Below are 19,605 nucleotides of genomic sequence, written 5' to 3' on the forward strand. Positions count from 1 at the left end.
AGTAACAAAACAAAGATTTTCATCCTGAAGATTTATTTCTGTTTTTCTTACAGTGGGGCAAAAACGCATTTAGTCAGCCACCAATTGTGCAAGTTCTCCCCCTTTGAAAAGATGAGAGAGGCCGGTAATTTTCATCATAGGTAAACCTCAACTATGAGAGACATGAGAAAATCTAGAAAATAACATTGTCAGATTTTTAAAGAATGTATTTGTTAATCATGGTAAAAAAAAAGGAAAAAAAAAGTATTTGGTTACCTACAAACAATAGGATCCTCTGTCCTCCACTCGTTACCTGTACTAATGGCACCTGTACTCCAAACTCCACTATGGCCAAGACCAAAGAGCTGTCTAAGGACACCAGAAATCTAATTGTTGACCTGCATCAGGCTGAGAAGACTGAATCTGCAATAGGTAAGCAGCTTGATGTGAAGAAATTAACTGAGGGAGGATTTACAGCGTCCCCCCCCATCTGACAGAAATAATCTTGTAATTGTATTATCCTCACACCTATCAGAGCTTTTCATATTGATTTATTGTCTTGAGTTTGTCGAGTTCTGCTCTTTATTTTTTCTCAGCTCAAATGCAGAGTCACAAACCTTAATCCAACTTACTACCAGCATCACTAACAGCTGAAGTATTTTAAAGCCAGATACAGCCCTGGATATGTTGAGCTCCCAGAGTCTCTACAGCCCATAAATCTCAGATGTCTGACTCTCCCACATCTCCTTTTCCCTTTGGCTGCCTCCAGCTCGAGACGATGGACTCCTCATAGTCTCCCAACCCTTCAAACTCCACATCTGGAGATTCAGAAGCCAAAGGAGCAGCTTCTTCTGACCCAAACAAATCCTGGGGGGGAAATACTTCTTTCAGTCCATGTTGCATGTTTGATAACCAGTGTGCACAAACCTTTAACTGAATAGATCATAGGATATTTAAAATTATTCAACCTTTGTGGTTTTTATTTAAATTAATTTGAAATGATGTTAAACCTCATTAAATTTTCAAAAAAAATACTGTAGAGGTCAATTTGTTGTACCTCATAGTCCAACTCCATGTACTTCTCTGCAAACCTCAGCATCTGCGTTTGAGCGGCCGTCTGGTTGTAGAGTTTGAAAGCCTCCTAGTGGAAACAGAGACATGTGAGTGCAGCGATTCTGCAGCGGCAGGGAAAGAAGCGGAAACTAATCTTTTAGCTTCAGTAAAACTGCAACGGATCTTCTTCATAAAAATCAGGTTGATGGTGGCGGAGTTGTTACCACATCAAACGGTTTTAAACTAAGACCCAGTCAAATGAAAATCATGTTTTTGGTGTTTTTAACATGTTCTTGTAGTATTTTTCTGATCATGAAGGACATATATTAAGAAAATTAAGATTAAAATTGCATTTCTGAATATTTCTTTATTCAAATTGTTGTGGATCAGGAGCAGATAAAACCTTATTTGTGAAGTAGAAAAAACTTTGAGCGCTCCACAGGTTCCCTGCTCTGCTCCATTCTGATGCATCCACTTGCAGACGATCCACGTACGTCTTTGTTTTCTGTACAGCTGGATAGGTCCAACATTGCTCGCCATTTCTGTTGTAGCGGTAAAGGTAGGTTGGGGGTGTGAGGGGCTGTAAACTAGTCGGTGGGCATGTAAACAGAGGGCTCTCTGCAATGAGGAGGAAAAGGGGGGCGGGGTTGCTACGCGGCAGAGGTCCAGTCCACAACTCAGATGCAAATTTCTTATGAACTACTGCCACTCTGCAGAAACTATGTCCTAGAAAACTGCACAAGTTTTTTGATTTTGCCCTAAAACATCACCATCCTAATTTTTTTTTACTTGTCATGTCTAACAGCTGAGCAAACAGATCAGAGCTGAAGGCCTTTTGTGTTGGATATAGTTTGCTGTTACAACAGGGAGTTATTAAACTTCTGACACACAAGGTGTATATTTGAATAAACCCCTTTTGTCATTTAGACTAAACTTTATTATTATAAATGACTCCTTGTTTTTTCTTACTACACGATGAAATATTCTTTTCAAAATTGGTTCCTCCATAGTTTATCCGGTGTTTATGATCCAGATTCTTAAAAATCTATTTCTATCATCTTAACATATATTGTAAAAGCGTTCCCAGTTACTAGCTTACAGTCCCAAAACGAAGACATGCATGGATCTAGTCGTCAACACGTGGATGCATCAGAATGGAGCGGAGCAGAGTATTTTCGACAGAAAAGATAAGATCTTTTTCAAATAATATTTTCTGGTCTGCTCCTGATTAACAATGATTTGACAAAAAAAAAAATCAGAAATACACTTTTAAGCTTAATTCTCTTTTTGTCCATCAGAAAAATGCAACAGGAACATGTTAAAAACACAATTTTCATCAGAGGGGGTCACATATTTTCTTAGTTCCTTCATTATTCTCCTAGTTTTAAGTTTTCACAGTATAGCTTCAGTTAATGGGTAAATGTGGATGTTTTGCAGAAATGTGTTGCTGTCACCGTCCTTGGAGTGAAGTGCTGCGGCTGCAGGCCCCACTGCTGGCTGTAGGCCTTATAGTAAAGCAGGTTGTGCTTCATGACGTCGTCCTCTGGCTTAAACAGGAAATAGCTGTACGCACAGGGCACAGCTCTGCGTCCGTCATTCACTGACCAGAGATCACAGCAAAACACGTGTTCAGCAGCGGGAAAGGTTTGCCGGTTCAGATCCTCGGCTGTGCTCTTACATTTGTAGTAGGCGTATTGGAGGTAATGGTAAAGAGTGGCCACAAAGTTCTCGACGAAGTAGCCGCCCACGTTGGGCATCAGGTTTTCCTCACACCTCAGCTTGCATTTTAGTGTCTCCAAATACACTTCTGCCACAAAAAGAGAAGGTTTGACCACCATAAAAGGATGTGGGAGTCTTTGTGAAACTGATTACTAACCTGCTGTGAGGGTGTAGAAGTCAGCCGCTGTTGAAGGCTGACAGGTGCCCTCACAGTCGGACTGACAGAGGTTGAACTCCTCCAGGTAGAGCTTCAGAGCTTCCTCCAGGTGATCAACGCCGCTGCTGAATTCCCCTGAGGCGACCAGCTTCACCCCTTGAACAAAGGAGACCTGAAGAGGAGATGCTGGAAATCAGTTTTCTGCAAGAAGTCAGTTGTGAGGAAAATCGGCCACTTTATTGATGTTGAGGTTTCGTGAAATATCATGTGGTGGAAAGAAGTGGCTCCTTCTGGCTCCAGATGGACATCTTTGTCGACTAAATGCAATATATTAGTCTCATTGTCATGGGTTACTCTGCAGATTTTCTTCTGAGACGTTCTTGTGCTGTTTTGCAAATACTTTGTGTAACATACAATCAAATGTTTCTCATTTTAAATGTCTGTTTCTACAAGGCAGGTCTAATGAAAATGAGTCGGCCCCCTTTCCGTCAGAGGGGTTAAACAACCTGAGCTTTAGAAGTGTCCCCCCGCCCAAATAACAGTGTACAGCATAACATGAAACCCGATCGTCGCTGCCTTCTGCTTTCTGAAAAAAAGTCTTATCTGTTCTAATTATGTATTACTACAAAAATATTAATTCACATGACAAAGCTATCTTGTTACAAAGATCTGTGTACTCTTAAGTGCATAAACATACTCAAAATACTGTATAAACTGTCAACTTTTGAATAAATAAACATTGTATTTCAGACTCGAATTACTTTATAAGTAGTCAACTTTTAAGTCTGTCTGTCTGTCCGTCCGTCCGTCCGTCCGTCCGTCTGTCTGTCGTTCTTGAGCTTGTGGTCTCCAAAAAAGCTTGAATGAAAGTGTGGACACCCTTGGTCTACGGCCAATCAGAACACAGTGCGCTGTAAAAATAAAAGGCATGCAAAATTACCTTTGAAAAAATTAGCAAAAGGTGAACACTAGTCCAAAATGCAACATTTTTGAAGCCAACGTATAAGTATTTCCATTCTAAAGTTGGATCGTTTTAAATTGAAGTGAATGGAGTTGCTATTTTTGGACACCTAGTGGCTCCTTAGTGAACTGACTAGTTAGTTTTCTTTTCATATGAGCCTCAATCCGGAAGTTCAGATGTTGCCCTTGAAGGTGTTTTGGCGGCTATTTCCTGTTTCTTTTTTGCACCCTCCCCATTAAGATCTTATCCCTAACAAAAGCTAAATAAACCAAGGCAGTGTTAGCACGCTCGTTTTACTAGAATAAGATCAGATTAACCAAATTACAGACTAAACAGCAGTGAAGTGGATTTTGTTTGATACATTCAAACATATAAACACATTGTTTGCACTAAAGAGGTTTTGGTGAGGAGCAGGAGTACTTATACATATGTTATAGTACTTTTATGATCATTTAAATAGGCTGAGCTAACATTCAAACTAAAATTGCTTCTCAAGTTTTGTATTCTAAACAGCATATTTTTTGGTGATCTAGTCATGCAGACTAAAAAGCATCATGGCTGCACTTAAATAAATACAATCATGTTTCTTTTAACTTGAAATATGATCATAGCTTGTTTCTTTTTCTCCTCATTTGCTATTTTTGCAGTAATCTTTTTGCAGTAATCTATTACAGCTGTAAATAATATCAGAATGATATTAAAGGCCCACTCGATCAAGTTTTTGAGCCAAACACCAGCTCAGACGAGGAAAACAAAGACATACAAGGATCGAGTCGTCTAAAAGTGGATGCTTCAGAATGGAGCGGAGCGGGGAGCTTGTGAGCCACTATGTAGCTTCTACCACACAACTTAAATCAGTTTCAAATGCCATTAAGCTTAGTTTCTCAGTCCTCAATCATGAGAAAGATTACACAAGAACATGGTAAAAACACAAAAAGACATTTTTCATCGTAAAGGGCTTTCTTACCTCAAAGGATTGCTCTTCGTAGTCGATAAGAAAGCCGTTCAGGTCGTACTCGTTCTTGTATTCTTCCATCCGCTGGAGCATCTCTTGGTCTTCAGGGTTCCTCTGGAGGAAGGTGTAGGCACAGGGGACAGCCCTCTGGAGGTTTTTCATCTGCGCACACAAGTTTAGTGTCACACTGAACAACAATTTTATGCCCTACTAGATGTTTCGAAGCAGGTCTGGCTCACTTCTACGTGGGCGAGGTGCAGATATCTGTAGGGAGATCTTCTCCTGAAGTCCTCCAGGATCTCTCTGCTGGGAGAAGGGAGCTGCAGTGCAGGAAAGTGCGCCCTGCACCTCCTCTGACAGGAAGCTTTAACCACGACGGCCCAGTGGGCTCTGAGATCAGAGCCTGCACTGAAGGACGGCTGGTCCTCTGTGCTTCTGCTGCAGAGCTGCGTGCAGCGTCTGGCGCTGTCTTTTAAAAGTCTGTGCAAACGCAAACTTAACTCCAAGTAGTGGATGGATTCTGTCCAGTTCCTTGCAGCGCTGGCGTCCAGTGCCCTCCCATAAGCAGTGGAGAGGGGCATGAGCTCCTCTCCAGGGAAACGTCTGAAGCTGTAGTTTTCATATTGTGCCAATGAAGAAATAAAGGTGACACAGAGCAGTAACATGAAGTATGCGTTGGGTTTCATGCTAAAGTCCGGCTCAGCTCCAGTACTGTCGCTCTTTGTGTTTGGGTTGGTCTGCTGAAGCAATCAGGAATCTGTGGGAGTTCTTTGAAAGGCTGACGGCTCAGGTTTCCCAACGTAAAGGAAACCTATCAAAAAAAGAGGACTTGTGCGTACCTCACAGTTCAACTATGAGTTTATTTATTTGTTTACAGATCAGGTTTTCAGTTATTGACTTTCTACATTTAATAAATAATGTCACTGAGAAAAGAACAAAGTAACTGGAGCCAAGTCAATTCACCAAAGAACCAATGAGGACTTTTTTTCTTTTCTTTTGCACTGAGGGCAGACATCAAGAAAATGACTGCCAGACTGCTTGTGGGGAAAAAACTTTTCCTCAGTCACTTTACAGAATGCCCTCTAACATCAGTACACAGACGCTGTACCTTTGTTGGAAATTCAACGTTTTACTTGTTACTGCTCTTTTACTCTTTATTTTTATACATTTACCTCTTGTCCTTCTGTTTATAAATTGCACATTTTCATACATAGACATCTACAGAGATGCACACTGTGACCATCTCGCGTTTTTGCACAGATTTCCATCTGAACTTTAAATCACATTACACAACAATTGAGCACGTGCAAAATATAAAGGCTACAAGAACATTTGATCTTATAATAAAGCGCTTCGAGCTGCGCAATGTTTGTGACGCGCTTTTTTATAAATAAAGTTGAATTGGATTTAAAACGAACTGCTGGTTTTTTTTAAGTCATAAACTCTATATTCAAGATAACCCAAACCTCTGAACTGCAAAGCTGACTGCTGATATGCAGGCCGCATAGTATATAATGTTTTCTTTTCTCTTACCCATCGTATTGTATTTAGTTTTTTAAATAAAGTTTCGGGAGGAAAAAGTCCGGTCCAGAGAGGCGCGTGCCTGTGCGCGAAGCCGCGCTGGAGGCAACATAATCTGATGTCCTTTCAAAGTAAAAGTTGTCCACAAACTAAACTGAGAAATCTCTATAATCTTGAAAACTTAATAAATTACAGATAAATTATCAACAACCAAAAAGATTTGAAGTTTATATAGGAAAATTTTAACTTTAAGTTAAGAAGAATTAAGGACAAATTAACAAAAAATATGAATCTTTGTCTCCAATCTGTCATTTAAACATATATAAGGAAGAGTTGTGCTTTTAGTTCAAATTTGGGCAATTATTACCCATATTTACAAAAGTAAAACAGGAACGCTTCCCCTCCTCCTCCTCCTCCTCCCCCTCTTCCTCCAACATTCCTCCCACTCTACAGAAAAAATCTGCACAGACCTGGAGATTGTCCACGTTTACAGCTTTCCCACCCGGCCCACCCGCGCAACGCAACGCAGTCTGCAACAGTTCAGTCTGCAACGTCAATGCCCTCCTTTGATTTATTTCAGCAAAGCGTGTAAAGATGTGTTTCCTGTGCCTTTTGCTCTCCTTTCTCTGTGCGTGCTCCGTCGTGGACTGCAATCCCAGCCCCGTGTTGGGAGATGTAGCCGTGGACAGATACTTTATTCCTAAAGAATGCGCCAGAGATGCAAAAGACGGAGATTATGTGCGCTACCATTATAACGCCACTTTCCTGGACGGAAAGGCCTTCGATTCCAGGTGAGCTCGTCCACTTTCAGTTCATAAAGTTTTCTGATCAAACTTCAGAGGCCCCCCCCCAAATCTGGTTTACGTGTCCAAACAAGTCCGAGTCCACGGATGCGCCTTGGATCAGACATCCTTTTTTTCCTGCGTGACCTACTTTCCCACTTCCTTTCCTGCGTCTTGGTTCGCAGCTACCAGCGTGGAGCCGCCAAAGTGGGCCTGATCGGCGAGGGTCGCCTCCTGGTCGGCGTGGACAAAGGGCTGCAGGGGATGTGCGTAAACGAGCGCAGGAAGATCACCGTCCCTCCACACCTGGCCTACGGAAGCACCGGTGCAGGTGAACGGTTTCTGCTGGCTTCATGCGACAACAGTCAACGTTTAGTCAAACAAAGAAACAATTCACTAAAAAATCTGTTCCTATTAAACAAATAAAAGCCTGAATAAAAGCACAACACGAAAAGAGAGAAACATTTTAAAAAGTGACTAAATTTACGCACTAAAAACGGTTTAAAAGAGCAGATTTTCTCTCAAATAAAGGCCTAAACATCAGCTTTTGGGGCCATTTTGTTTTATACTTTACAATTTGCTAAATTAGTTTATTTTTATAACTATTTTTATGGCAATTCTTTTATTTTTTTCATTATATTACATAGTAATTCCACAATAAACCACAATAATTGTCCAAAAACTCAATTCCGACTGGTAATTCTTGTCGATTTTTCACTACAAAAAACCTCAGAAAATTTTGATTTAAACTTTTTCATGTTGTATAACAAAAGGTCAAACATTTAGAGACAAAATTACAAAGTAGAAACAAAGCAAAGATAAGGTCAAAACAATGTGAAAAATGACTTAAGAAACCAGGCGACAATGTTCAAACAATTTATTCCAGGGACCATTAAAATTATTGGACTTAACTCTTCCCGTGTTTGTTTTAAACCAAAAAACTTCAAAGCTAAAAACGTTTTTAAATCTTAAATTTTGAGTGAAAAGGTTGCTATTGTGTGGTGGCGGTTTCATTCCTGCATCAGGACCATGCAAAACCAGAGACCAAGGGGTTAAACCAGGATTCATTTCTTCACACATTCCACTTTCCTCATGAAGTATGACAGCTCACCTTAGCTTAGGTGAGGAATAAACTAACTACTTCAGAACCTGCATCTTCCGTTAATAATGAGCGCCGGTGCGGTTTGCTTGAGCTTCTTAAGTGATGAAAGTGACCTTTTGTAACGTAGAAAAGAAAAATGGCCCTAAAGATAAAAAACAAAATTCCAGTTCTAGAATTGGATTCTGGGAATGTTAAGCAGACCAGTTGTCAGTATTTAGATATTTTATGTTTATTATACTGTCAATTCTTATTAATATACTTTAACCCGTGGTCTGGGTGAATACTTGATTCTGATTGGCTGCAGCGTGTCCATGAAAAAGTGATAATGAACACCATAGAAAGAAGCTCCGCTCACATAGGTAAGAGGTGAACTTTCCCTCTGAAATGATGCTTTATGTCACTTAGCAGGACGTTTAGCTTATATACCACTTTCCTCCGCTGCTGCAGAGCGAGGTTGGTGCCCGCTCTGTAGCTGTAACCATGACAACCCATTGCATAAGCCAGATGATGCCTTTCGAGGTGTCCATTATCAGGAAGTAATTGTCTCTGCTTCCCGTCGTCACTAATTTCTGATGATGGACGCCTCGTAGCGCAATATCCCTTACATATTTGCTATGAGAAAACTTTAAAATAAATTCTCCTGGAGAGCCTTAATAAGAAAAAAAGGCTAAAATAGGGGTGGGCTAACTTTTTGACTTGTGGGCCACAAACTGTTCTAAAATGTGACTACAGAGCCAAACCAGGAGCAGATGAGTGTAATCCACCTCATTAGAGAATCTGGATAAAAAAATATGAAACTTTTCATATATATATACTTTTAAACAGAACATTTTGGAATTTTTATTTAAAACTGTGGACTTTTGTTCTTGTGGTAGTGTTGCATCATGGGATTGATGTCCCTCAGAGAAAAAGGCAAACTTAGAGAAACGCTGTGTTTATGTGGCATTGCTGGTTGAATGATGGGAAAAATGTCTGACTTGGAAAACACAAACGAACGTAAAAAAAAAAAAAAAAACAACCAACAACATCTTCCAACACCTTTCTCCACCTAAACAAAACTCAAATTAATTGTAGTGCACCATCTACGGGCAAACACCAGAATTACAGGGGCCAGGTTAAAAGGTTATGGCCCCCAGCTCGTGGTTTGCCCACCCCTGGGCTGAAACCTGTTAAAATTCAAACTACAATAAAATGTGATGACTAAATATTGTAGTAAAAGTCAATATTGAACAGATATTTAAATGTCTCTTAAAGGAGTTTTTGGGTATTTCTAAGATTACTTCTTCAAGTCCATCTTTCCTTTCAGGTGACGTGGTTCCTCCTGACGCCACGCTGGTCTTTGACATCCACCTGGTGGATTTGTGGAACAAAGCCGACCTGGTTGTCACGACAACGGTGAGCACTCCCCAAGACTGCAAGCGCTCTGTGATGCGGACAGATTTCGTGCGGTACCACTTCAACGGCACGCTGCTGGACGGCACCGTCTTTGATTCCAGGTGAAGTCTGGCTTTTTCTCGGTGCGTGTCTGTGCTGCCGTTCGCGTGTGTAAAGCAATGTATTGACTTTGTGCTTGCAGCTACATCAAGAAGCAGACGCAGAACTCCCTGGTGGGCGAGGGCTGGCTCATTAAGGGCATGGACGAGGGCCTGCTGGGCATGTGCGTGGGGGAGATCCGACACATCGTCGTCCCGCCGTTCAAAGCGTACGGAGAGAAAGGATCAGGTGAGAAATGGCGCGAATATCGACTGTCAGTTTCCATAGAGGACCAGAAAACTTAAAACTGACAAATCTAAACACCACATCTGAAACTTTTGTGACAGGTGAGGAGATTCCTGCCCAGGCGACTCTGGTGTTTGACGTCCTGTTAGTGGACATTCACAACCCGAAGGATAACATCACTGTCGAGAACCAGGTGGTGCCAGAGTCGTGCTCTCGGCGGTCTGTGGTCGGTGACTACATCCGGTATCACTACAACGGGACCTTCCTGAACGGAGTCACCTTTGACACCAGGTGTGCTGCTGTTTTGCTGGACCTAAAGGGTGAACAGTCTTAAAGATTGTCTTTTTGTTTCCCCTGCACACAGCTACCAGAGGAACAGCACCTACAACACTTACATCGGGATGGGATACGTGATCCCGGGAATGGACCAGGCCCTGCAGGGAGTCTGCGTCGGGGAGAGGAGGAGAGTCATCATCCCTCCACACTTGGCTTACGGAGAGCAAGGAGCTGGTTAGTTACAGCTCCAAGAAGTGGCGCATGTTTGCCTCCTACAGTTGGAAGAGGCTCGGTGCAAAATGTTGAAGCGGTGCAAGTCTTGGTCCAGGCTTTATTCCGATATATAAAAGACTGGGTGTCGTAGAATTCCGTCCGGACACAAACCGCAATTATTAGTTTCTCCTCCATGGACATTTTTCAAACAGTTGGAACTTCCATGAATTAAAGAGGACGTCATGACCAAATCCGAGTCTGATTGGTCAAAGTTTGACCTGATTTAACCAGTAACGTGTAGTTAATGGCATTTTGTTCATAGAGTCTGAAAACGGTTGTAGAAACGTGCGAGAGTTTTAAACGCGGAGGAACACGGATTTACGCGCCTTTAGATAGACTTTGCTGAGGGGGGTGTGAACGAAGCTTCAGAGGCTTTCTGGGATTTATTTGTGAATTTTTCTGTTAAGGTGATGTGATCCCCCCGTCTGCTGTTCTCGTCTTCGACATCGACGTCATCGACTTCCACAACCCCAGTGATAAAGTGGAGTTTCAGACCCTCCACAAACCTGAGGTCTGCAATGACACCTCTGCAGAGAACGACCTGGTCCACTACCACTACAACTGCTCCCTGATGGACGGCACGCTGCTCTTCTCCTCGTGAGTCAGATTCGCACCAGCAGCTTTCCTTGTTTAACAGTAAACTGAGAGTTCATCTGAACGACTCCAATCCTCAGACACGACAACGAGAACCTTCAGGATGCAGTTCTTGGAGCGGACAAGGTGATCGACGGCCTGGACGAGGGTTTGCGGGGCATGTGCGTCGGCGAGAGGAGGCTGATCACAGTGCCGCCTCACCTCGGACACGGGGAGAGAGGAGGTGAGGGTTCTGCTGTCTGATCTGCAGGAGAAAAAGACGATCCCCTTTTAGAAAGGATTCCTGCCTCCTCTCCATGTGCTTTTAAAGCTGTCTCTTTGTCCGCTAGCCTCTGGCGTGCCGAGCAGTGCAGTGCTGGTGTTTGACGTGGAGCTGGTGAGCCTGGAGAAAGGGGTGCCACCGGGTTACCTGTTCGTGTGGCTGGACAGTCCTCCTGAAGACATCTTTAACGTCCTGGACATGAACAAGAACGGGGAGGTGCCACAAGAGGAGGTGTATTTTGTTTGTATTTTTTAAATTGCAATTGAAATGTTTGTTTAGCACAATGAAAACAAACGCAAAAACAAAAACATTCTTTTTTTTTAAAAAATCCCAAAGGGAAAAAATATTTCTAATGCTGCCTAAAAACCAGCAGTTATCCCAAAAAGTTAAAATGCAATTTTTTCATTTAGTATTTTTTGATGGAAGTCTAGGATAATACTTTTAATCAGGAAACACAACAAATATTAAACAAAAAAATAAATTGGCATACTGATTTGAGGACTTTTTAATCTATCAGTTATGATCTCTTCAGCAAACCAAACATTTTCTGCTCTGCACGAAAGTTTGAATTCACTGTGACTTTGGCTCCACCTGGTGGTGAAGTCCGGTATATATTTGTTAAATGGACATTTTAAACGTGTTTTCAGTCTAAGTGCATCTGTCTGAATAAAAACGAATAAACAAATAAAATAATAACATCAGGTAAACATTTGCAGTTAAATGGACATTTCATGCATATTTTCAGTCTGACAGCGTCTGTCTAAAAAAAACAATAAATAAATAAGTTAAATAAAAAGAAGATAAAACAAACAAAATAAACTAAGAAAAAAATGTTTTAAAAAGTGTATTTCGGATTATTGTTTGTAAAAATTTGCAGTTTTAATTTTTTTGTGTGTGTTTTGTTTTCATCTGTCTAAATAAAATAAATAAATAAATAAAATATTATAAAACTTAAAAGTACAAATGAAATAGGAAATACATTTTTAACAAGTTTATTTCGGATTATTGTATTCAGTAACTTCCGCTCCATCTGGTGGTGACATATGGTAATGATTAACAGTAAAATAGGCATTTCAAACTTTAGAGCATTTGTATGGTTACATAAAAATTAATAAATAAATTTAATATTAAAATACGCAAAAGAACAAATAAATAAAGTTTTTAAAAGTTTCTATCCAAAAATAAATGGTAAATGAGTAAATAAGTAAAAGAGTGACTAGATAAATTAATCAATCAGTAAGAAAAAATAAATGAAGTAAGAATTTCCCCACTGTGGGTTAAATAAAGTAAAATTAATGAATAAACTTACAAAAAAATGTTTTTCTGATGATTGTATTCACTTACTTTGGCTCCACCTAGTGGTGATATCGGGTAAATATTTGAAGTGGACATTCGTTGATCTTGTTTTCAGTCTGTGAGCAATATCCATCCATCCATCCATCCATTCACATTTAAAATGAAATATTTAAAAAAGATCTTTAAAATTACAAAATTTAATTCACTTGATTTTGTTTCAGTTTGGGGAGTTTATCAAGCTGCAGGTGGATGAGGGCAGAGGTCGCATCAAGCCTGGACTGACCATGGAGCAGGTCGTGTCTGACATGTTCCAAAACCAGGACCGCAACAAGGACGGCGTGATCACGGCCAGCGAGCTCAAACTCAAGGTGGACGAAGACAAGGAGCGCGATGAGGCGAAGCACGAGGAGCTGTGATGAGCGCATTTTAGATGCTTTAGCTCTCTCTCAGGGATCAAACCCAACACCTTCAACAGACAAACAGACACTCTTCCCATCAGCACCACACTTTATTGTCCTTCGTTTCACATCGGACAATCTTGCGAAATGATAAAAGAAAAACAAAGGAGTTTTAATAAGATGTACAATTGTAAAAGCACCTTTATTTGATCCTGAACGTCACAGTCATTAAAATGTTCTTAAGAAGAACCAGTTTCCGCTTTTAAATTATAATATTATGCAGCTGCACCCACACTTATGGGAGAAAAACCATGCAAAGTGATCGTTATGGTTTCAGTAAACATAAACCTGTAAACTGTGTGTAAAATGCTTACACAAGACAATAATGATGTTTTCTGTTGAAGTTGAGATAAAATTATATGTCGTCTGAATAATTCTTATAGAATATTTTGTGCAGGACGGGGAGGACACTTTTACGGATCTACATTTTTACATTTATTAGACCGTTCAGTATCATTTCTCTTTCAAAATAAAAGTCTCTGCAGCAAAATGCTATTAGCAGCATTTTGTAGACTTTAAATCTCCTAAAATGATTCAAAATAAGACATAATCCTCAGCATCTAAACAACTATAAGTAAAAATTTGACAGAAGAGAAGAAAAAAAAACAGTAAAAGTTTAATTATCTGACTTTAACTCTTGTGCTATCCTAGGCACTTCAACATTGGGGTCATCTTGACCCACTAGACCTTTTTTCTTCAATGATTTGTGATCTTCACTGGTGTCCATGGATTACATGAAATCTTTCCACCTTTATCCACCTTTGTCATGGTAGGGAGAACACGTCAATGTAAGGGTGGGGTCATAGGATAGCACAAGGGTTAAACACTGTCCACTAAAATAAAGGTTGCTCGCTGAACAGCAACCTTGAGTTTTCTGTAACATTTCTCGGCTTGTTGCCCTTAAAAAACAAAATTAAAAGCTTAAATACTGACGCAACATCTCTGCAAAGTGAGCCAAAGTTTCAGGTTTTCTCTAAAAATAAAGCAAAAACAAAAATCTGAGGTTTTAGCAAAGATGCAGAGCTGCATGTAAAACTGTAGGGCTTTGGTTTTGTGGTTTTAAAACGGCAAAAGTCTCCTAACGTTAGAGTGAAGGGTCGGTTAAATAAAGACTTCTGTGTGAAGTTTGCATTGAGGTCTAGTGTGAGATTCTCCTGCAAGCTGGCGACTAAAGTGCACATCTGTAAACCTCATGCCTTGACTTCCAGTCTTCCGGATGAGGTGATGTTTCTGAGGATGGCGTTTGGAACGTCCATGGTTTCGTCCCTCACCAGCACGATGTCGAAGGCGTTCATGTACAACTCTTTCCTCTCCTCCACCTGAAACACCAAGCAGACGGAAGTGAGCGGCGAGCCTCAAACGCAGCCAGAAGCCAAACATCTGACCTGGTCATTGAGGAAGCCGACAGTCAGGACATGGTGGGGGTCCGACACCCCGTCGGCCATGGTCAGGTCCCCCAAAGAGTCTCCCAGCAGCAGCACGTTGGGCCGACCGTGCAGCTGTGCGAGGCCGGCGGCCTGCGTCACGGCGCCCTCTCTTTTGTTGAAGGTGTGGATCAGCTGGCCTTTGAAGGCTCGCAGGACTCCCTGAAGAACAAATAGGGATAAAAAGTCCCACTCTGAACATCTTCTGACTTCTGATGGGCGATGCAATTTTCAGATTCCATTATTTTTTGAATTGCATATTCGATCTCGATTACCGGTAAAAAGATTTTAAGCATATTTTAAACTTCAAAAATGTATTAGAACTTTGCAGCTTCTTCCCTTAGAACCAGATCCAGCTGCTGTATGTCCCGTGTAGATGTAAAAATACTTTAAGGCTGCAGAATTACTTTGAAATGGACTTGATTCTCTAACAAAATGGGATTTAATTCCTTTCATTCTGATTACCATAATTCTACTTTCAGGCTCCAAGGATGAAAACAGTAGAAACATTTTATTTTATTTGATGGACAATAAAAAGTTCAGGTTTAGTCTTTTTACTATAAAATTATATTTTTTACATAAGTCTTGTTTTTAGCAGGTTTGTGCTTCAGGCGTCTTTTGTTATTTTTTGTATTTTTATTTTGCTTTACAATTATGGAATGTTAAAACAAGATATTAGAGCCAACATCTAATTTCATAGATATGAGAATAAAGTCGAAAATTTACTAGAATAATGATGAAGAATTTGCTGAATAGAAAATTCAGACATACACATACATACATTCAGAGAATAAATTTATAAAGTCCTTAAAAAAGTCAACAGCTTAGTATAAAATTATAAGAAAAAAGTCCAAAATTTACAAGATTAAAGTCGAGAAATTATAAAAAAAGAAAGCCAACAATTTACATGATTAATGTAATAAAATTACAGGAAAAAAGGCAGAAATTAATGGTAATAGCGGTAAAATTTTGAGGAAAAAAGTAAAAAAATTACGAGAATAAAGTTATGAAATTTAGAGAAAAAAGTCAACAATTTAACATGGATAAAGTCATAAAACAACAAGAAAAAAGTCAGAAATTTACGTGATTAGTCATAAAATTATGAGAATTTTTTTTTTACGGTAATAGATGTAAATTTTTGAGGAAAGAATTAAAGATGTACATGAATATTCATTTAACTATGATAAAGAATTTATGAGATTAAAACCATAAAAGTATGAAAAGTAAACAATTTACAAGATTATAGTAGTAAAATTATGAGAAAAAGTCAAGAATTTACAAGATGTAATTTCAGAAATTATAAATTAAAAATCTATGAAATAAATTACTGCGGTTACTAAGGAAAAGAGCACCAAGAACAAAAAAGAACCAATATCCCAAGCAGTGAGCCGTTTCTTCAGCATTGGTTTCACACAGAAGGATATAAATAATATTTTTACAATGTTTTATTGTAATTATAAGGAGATTATTTTATGGTGACCCTAAAACTATCTCATAGAAAATAGAAGATCAGATTTTGATGTTGTTTTGTTTCCAATAGTCTGTTAAGAAAGTCGGACCTTTGAAAGCTGATCACTTCTAGAGTCTCGTAAACAAAGAGTCTTTTCCTTCATTTCCCCTCAACGGTTTGGATTATTTTGTCACTGGATTGTCCTCATCCAGAAACCAAAATAATCCAGATGCTGGACCTCGGCTGCAATGTCAAAGTTCATCAGGGCGGCGGGAAGGCGCGGCAGAGGGCGAGGCCGTAAAACTCACGGCGTGGTCGAAGTCCATGTAGTTGGAGATGACGTGGACGTTGGAATGGAAGACGCCGTTCTGCCGGATCACCTCCTCCAGCACGTCGCCCACTCCGGCGGAGAAGATCAGCAGAGGAACCTGGCTTTCATGGAGTCCGTCAAAGAACACTTTGTAGCCGTCCCTTAAGACAGACAGAAGAAAATTAGAGGGATTCTATTTGTTTAATTAGCTTTAACTGTTATTTTGCCCAAACAAAATCTGTTTTATACATTTCTAACCTGTCTTCCAATCGATATTTGGAGCCTTTTTTCTTTTTTAAGGGTTTCCACATTATATATCACAGAATAAATACAGTATTTATGTCACAATTTGCCCCTAAAGTAAAGCATATTTTGTTTTATTCTATAGTGTTTCTACATGGAAAAAGACTTTCTGCTTGTAACATCACACCTCCTCAGTTTGCATCTATGAGGGGAATGTGGCCGGTACTGTAGAACCAGTCGGGCTAGACCCGACACCTTCACCCTCTGATCTTCCAGCAGATTAGCTGAACTCATGGAAGCAGAACAGGCTCCAGCAAAGCTCTTTGACATTTCCTTCCCAGAACATTGAAACGATCCCCAAAAAAGAGATTTATTGCAAAAGAGACGGCACCTGAGCATGGTTCTGGACTCCTTCACCGCCTGGGCCAGCATGTCCTTCCTGATCCGCTGCTCGATCAGGAGCTCATGGACTTTAGTCCACCTGGAGAAACATCGTCTGTGTTCATAAGGTTGACACTTTGGTGTTTAAACCCAAAAATCTTGTTTCCCACCATTCCACCATGAAAGGCAGCTTCTCCTTTGCACTTCGGCTCGCATCAATTTCTATTGGATAATATGTGTTTAACAGCTCTTTCATCTGCAACAGACCAGCAAAAATATGCATTTTATTTATGTCCATATGTGAACATACATTTATATATGTGTGTATTTCTTTTTTCAATTCAATTCAATTTTATTTGTATAGCCCAAATTCAAAACAACGGTCGTCTCGATAGGCTTCGTATCGGTAATTGAAGTAAGTAAAGTAAGTCAAACATAAAATCAAAAGGATCATGAATACATAGAATTTAATAGGAAAATACTAAATAGAACTAACAAACTGACTAAACTAAACTGGCATCCCTGCCCTTTGACCCCCCTTCGCGGTAAGGAAAAAGTCCTAACTCCTTTTTCTTCTTTTACATATATATATATATATACAATTACAATTTTGTAATTAATTCATTACTAAATATCTTAAGTTAGCATATTTTTATGCATAGATATTTGTCTTCTTCAGTTTTCTGTTAAATTAATCAGCTTTACATAAAACAACCATCATGTTTTTATTTCTAACAAATATCATCCCCCTTCCAGTTTGTTTCTGCACACGTTTACCTTTTTAGTACACTCTTCATTTATCAACAGCCGGTTGTCGAGGATGTCTACAAGAGAAAAAGTGTCAAGAACAATTGGTTTCAAGATGCAGAGAAGCTCAAAAACTTAAACATGTCGACACAGACGAGAAACAAAAACCCAAACATGCAGGCAGGAACCAAAAACTGAGGTCGGGATGAACTCTGCTCACTGTGAGTGGTGGGAACTCGTCTTCCATTGTGAGCAAATCGACTCAGTGTCATGTCAAAGTCTGAGATAACCTGGAAAAGTATTGAAAAGTGAGTAAAAAACAGTTTACAGCACTTAGAACTATTTATGTGAATACATTTGTGCTTCTACTACATATGAATCTCCCTTAACCTATTAGTTACAGTAAAATGCGACCTTTTGGTCTTTGTAAGACATTGGAGGGACTTGAACTTCTTCACTCCGATCATCGTCTCACCTGGAGTCGACAGGCACCGGCTCGCCTCATGGCACGGATGGTTTCCTCCACTCTGCGGCGTTCCCTCATCACCACGGAGCCTTTAGACAGCTCAGGGATCTAAACGAAAGAAGAAACAAAATCTTTGTATCGACTGGTAGGAGTTTATTTGAACTACACATCAAATAAACAGGATTAACTTGGTGAACGTATTTGAGTTTTCTCGCCTCAGTTTTGGTCAGTTGGTGCCAGACTGCAAGGACAGATCTCACCGGCATATAGATCCAGGGAATATGGTATATCTGCAACAAAATGATTGGAGTCCTGCAGTTCAATGTTTTTCATGATAATACCCAGGTTTGTTCTAATCTCTGAAATATATTGCTCAAACGGTTTAAAAAACATATTAGTCTACCTTATTTTATTTACTAAACAGTTTGTTTAAGAAATAAAAATTTAGTCGCAGGTTTACAGTTAAAACTGAGGAATACAGAAATATAATTTTAGCATAATATTGTAAATGATTCAATTATATATTAATATAGTAAAATAAATGTCATTTGAAGTCCTGTTTCAGTGCTTTCCACTGAATTGAAAAGATGGGTTAAGGTGTTTAAGACTAATAGAAATACCAAATAGAAAGTAAACAATAATTAACATTGTCATAGCATGGACAGGTGTCTTAAAGAATTGCAGCTTTTCTGCCAAGTGAAAAAGAAAAAACTTGATTAATGGTGAATGACAAAATAAAAGCTGATGTTTACTGAATTAACTAAGCCGTCTATTGAACTAAGAAAGACGGGTCCAGTCAAGCAAATTTTAATTTATATTTTTGCACTAAGAACACATACTTAAACCTAAAAAAATATAGAACATTTTATCTAATATATTTTACTAGTTGTTTTGTCAAATTTTGGTTTGTAAAATTTTAAAATTAAAGCGACGGACCAATTATTAAACTTACCATTTTTAAACGAAGATAAACCGACTCAGCGACGCTTAGAGCGCCTTAAAATCCTCAATAACCACGAAGGAATTACTTTACTGTAACTGTCATACTTTAAAGTGGCGAGACAAGCGCGAATATAAAAAGAAAAATAAGAATGAACCGTTTTGTTTTGTTGTTTACAACGAAGCGTGTAGCATTTTAAAGGTCCGCCTTGTTTCTCCTTTGCACATGGTTCCGAGGTAGATTCGTTCCTAGATGATCGTTAGAATCATTGCATGAGAACAGTGTCTCTTATTCAAAGGTTAAAATCCAGTTTTAAAGATAATAAAAAAATCTAATGTTATTGAAAATTTTATAATAATCTTATGCCTTGTGTGTGTTATCGAGCGTATGGTACATGGAGACTATGAGCTTATTTTTATCTGGGCTTTGATGTTCCAATGGAAGTCAATTTTTCCAATTTTGAAACACACTATTTTTCTTAAATTATAAAAAATCTTTCTTAGGACTCACAGACCAAAAACCCCCCAATATTACAAT

General features: G+C 39.4%; 3 protein-coding genes across 3 annotated transcripts; 1 reads left to right on the forward strand and 2 right to left on the reverse strand.

Annotated features, from left to right (window-relative positions):
• Positions 1–16: 16 nt before the first annotated feature.
• Positions 17–6,376, reverse strand: LOC101167319 (endoplasmic reticulum protein SC65-like). Its single transcript, XM_004078276.5, has 7 exons — positions 5,064–6,376; positions 4,837–4,986; positions 2,909–3,080; positions 2,711–2,839; positions 2,487–2,632; positions 1,037–1,120; positions 17–846 (listed from the first exon to the last, which is right to left on the reverse strand). The coding sequence occupies exons 1-7, from the start codon at positions 5,508–5,510 to the stop codon at positions 700–702; spliced, it is 1,275 nt and encodes a 424-aa protein (XP_004078324.1). The 5' UTR covers positions 5,511–6,376; the 3' UTR covers positions 17–699.
• Positions 6,377–6,743: 367 nt separating this feature from the next.
• fkbp10b (FKBP prolyl isomerase 10b) lies at positions 6,744–13,296 on the forward strand. Its single transcript, XM_004078244.4, has 10 exons — positions 6,744–7,136; positions 7,313–7,458; positions 9,536–9,725; positions 9,806–9,951; positions 10,050–10,239; positions 10,313–10,458; positions 10,905–11,094; positions 11,172–11,314; positions 11,421–11,584; positions 12,871–13,296. The coding sequence occupies exons 1-10, from the start codon at positions 6,940–6,942 to the stop codon at positions 13,063–13,065; spliced, it is 1,707 nt and encodes a 568-aa protein (XP_004078292.1). The 5' UTR covers positions 6,744–6,939; the 3' UTR covers positions 13,066–13,296.
• Positions 13,231–19,296, reverse strand: LOC101159944 (7-methylguanosine phosphate-specific 5'-nucleotidase). The gene is made up of 10 exons (XM_004078245.5): positions 19,081–19,296; positions 18,344–18,418; positions 18,138–18,236; positions 17,883–17,952; positions 17,693–17,739; positions 17,086–17,171; positions 16,926–17,015; positions 16,290–16,452; positions 14,493–14,693; positions 13,231–14,426 (listed from the first exon to the last, which is right to left on the reverse strand). The coding sequence occupies exons 1-10, from the start codon at positions 19,081–19,083 to the stop codon at positions 14,298–14,300; spliced, it is 963 nt and encodes a 320-aa protein (XP_004078293.1). The 5' UTR covers positions 19,084–19,296; the 3' UTR covers positions 13,231–14,297.
• Positions 19,297–19,605: the final 309 nt, after the last annotated feature.

The sequence above is a fragment of the Oryzias latipes genome, chromosome 19 (genome assembly GCF_053564925.1).
Source record: "Oryzias latipes strain Hd-rR chromosome 19, Olatipes_Hd-rR_3.1".
NCBI classification, from domain to species: Eukaryota; Metazoa; Chordata; class Actinopteri; order Beloniformes; family Adrianichthyidae; genus Oryzias; species Oryzias latipes.

Excerpts from the sequence above, each read along its gene's own strand:
- LOC101167319 (XM_004078276.5), bottom strand. The coding sequence starts at position 5,510 with ATGAAACCCAACGCATACTTCATGTTACTGCTCTGTGTCACCTTTATT. Across the intron at positions 4,987-5,063 it reads TGCACCTCGCCCACGTAGAA|ATGAAAAACCTCCAGAGGGC; the intron begins GTGAGCCAGACC and ends TTGTGTGCGCAG. Across the intron at positions 847-1,036 it reads ACATGGAGTTGGACTATGAG|GATTTGTTTGGGTCAGAAGA; the intron begins GTACAACAAATT and ends TTTCCCCCCCAG.
- fkbp10b (XM_004078244.4), top strand. The coding sequence starts at position 6,940 with ATGTGTTTCCTGTGCCTTTTGCTCTCCTTTCTCTGTGCGTGCTCCGTC. Across the intron at positions 7,137-7,312 it reads GGAAAGGCCTTCGATTCCAG|CTACCAGCGTGGAGCCGCCA; the intron begins GTGAGCTCGTCC and ends CTTGGTTCGCAG. Across the intron at positions 11,095-11,171 it reads GGCACGCTGCTCTTCTCCTC|ACACGACAACGAGAACCTTC; the intron begins GTGAGTCAGATT and ends TCCAATCCTCAG.
- LOC101159944 (XM_004078245.5), bottom strand. Across the intron at positions 17,172-17,692 it reads ATGAAGAGTGTACTAAAAAG|ATGAAAGAGCTGTTAAACAC; the intron begins GTAAACGTGTGC and ends GGTCTGTTGCAG. Across the intron at positions 17,016-17,085 it reads CTGCCTTTCATGGTGGAATG|GTGGACTAAAGTCCATGAGC; the intron begins GTGGGAAACAAG and ends ATGTTTCTCCAG.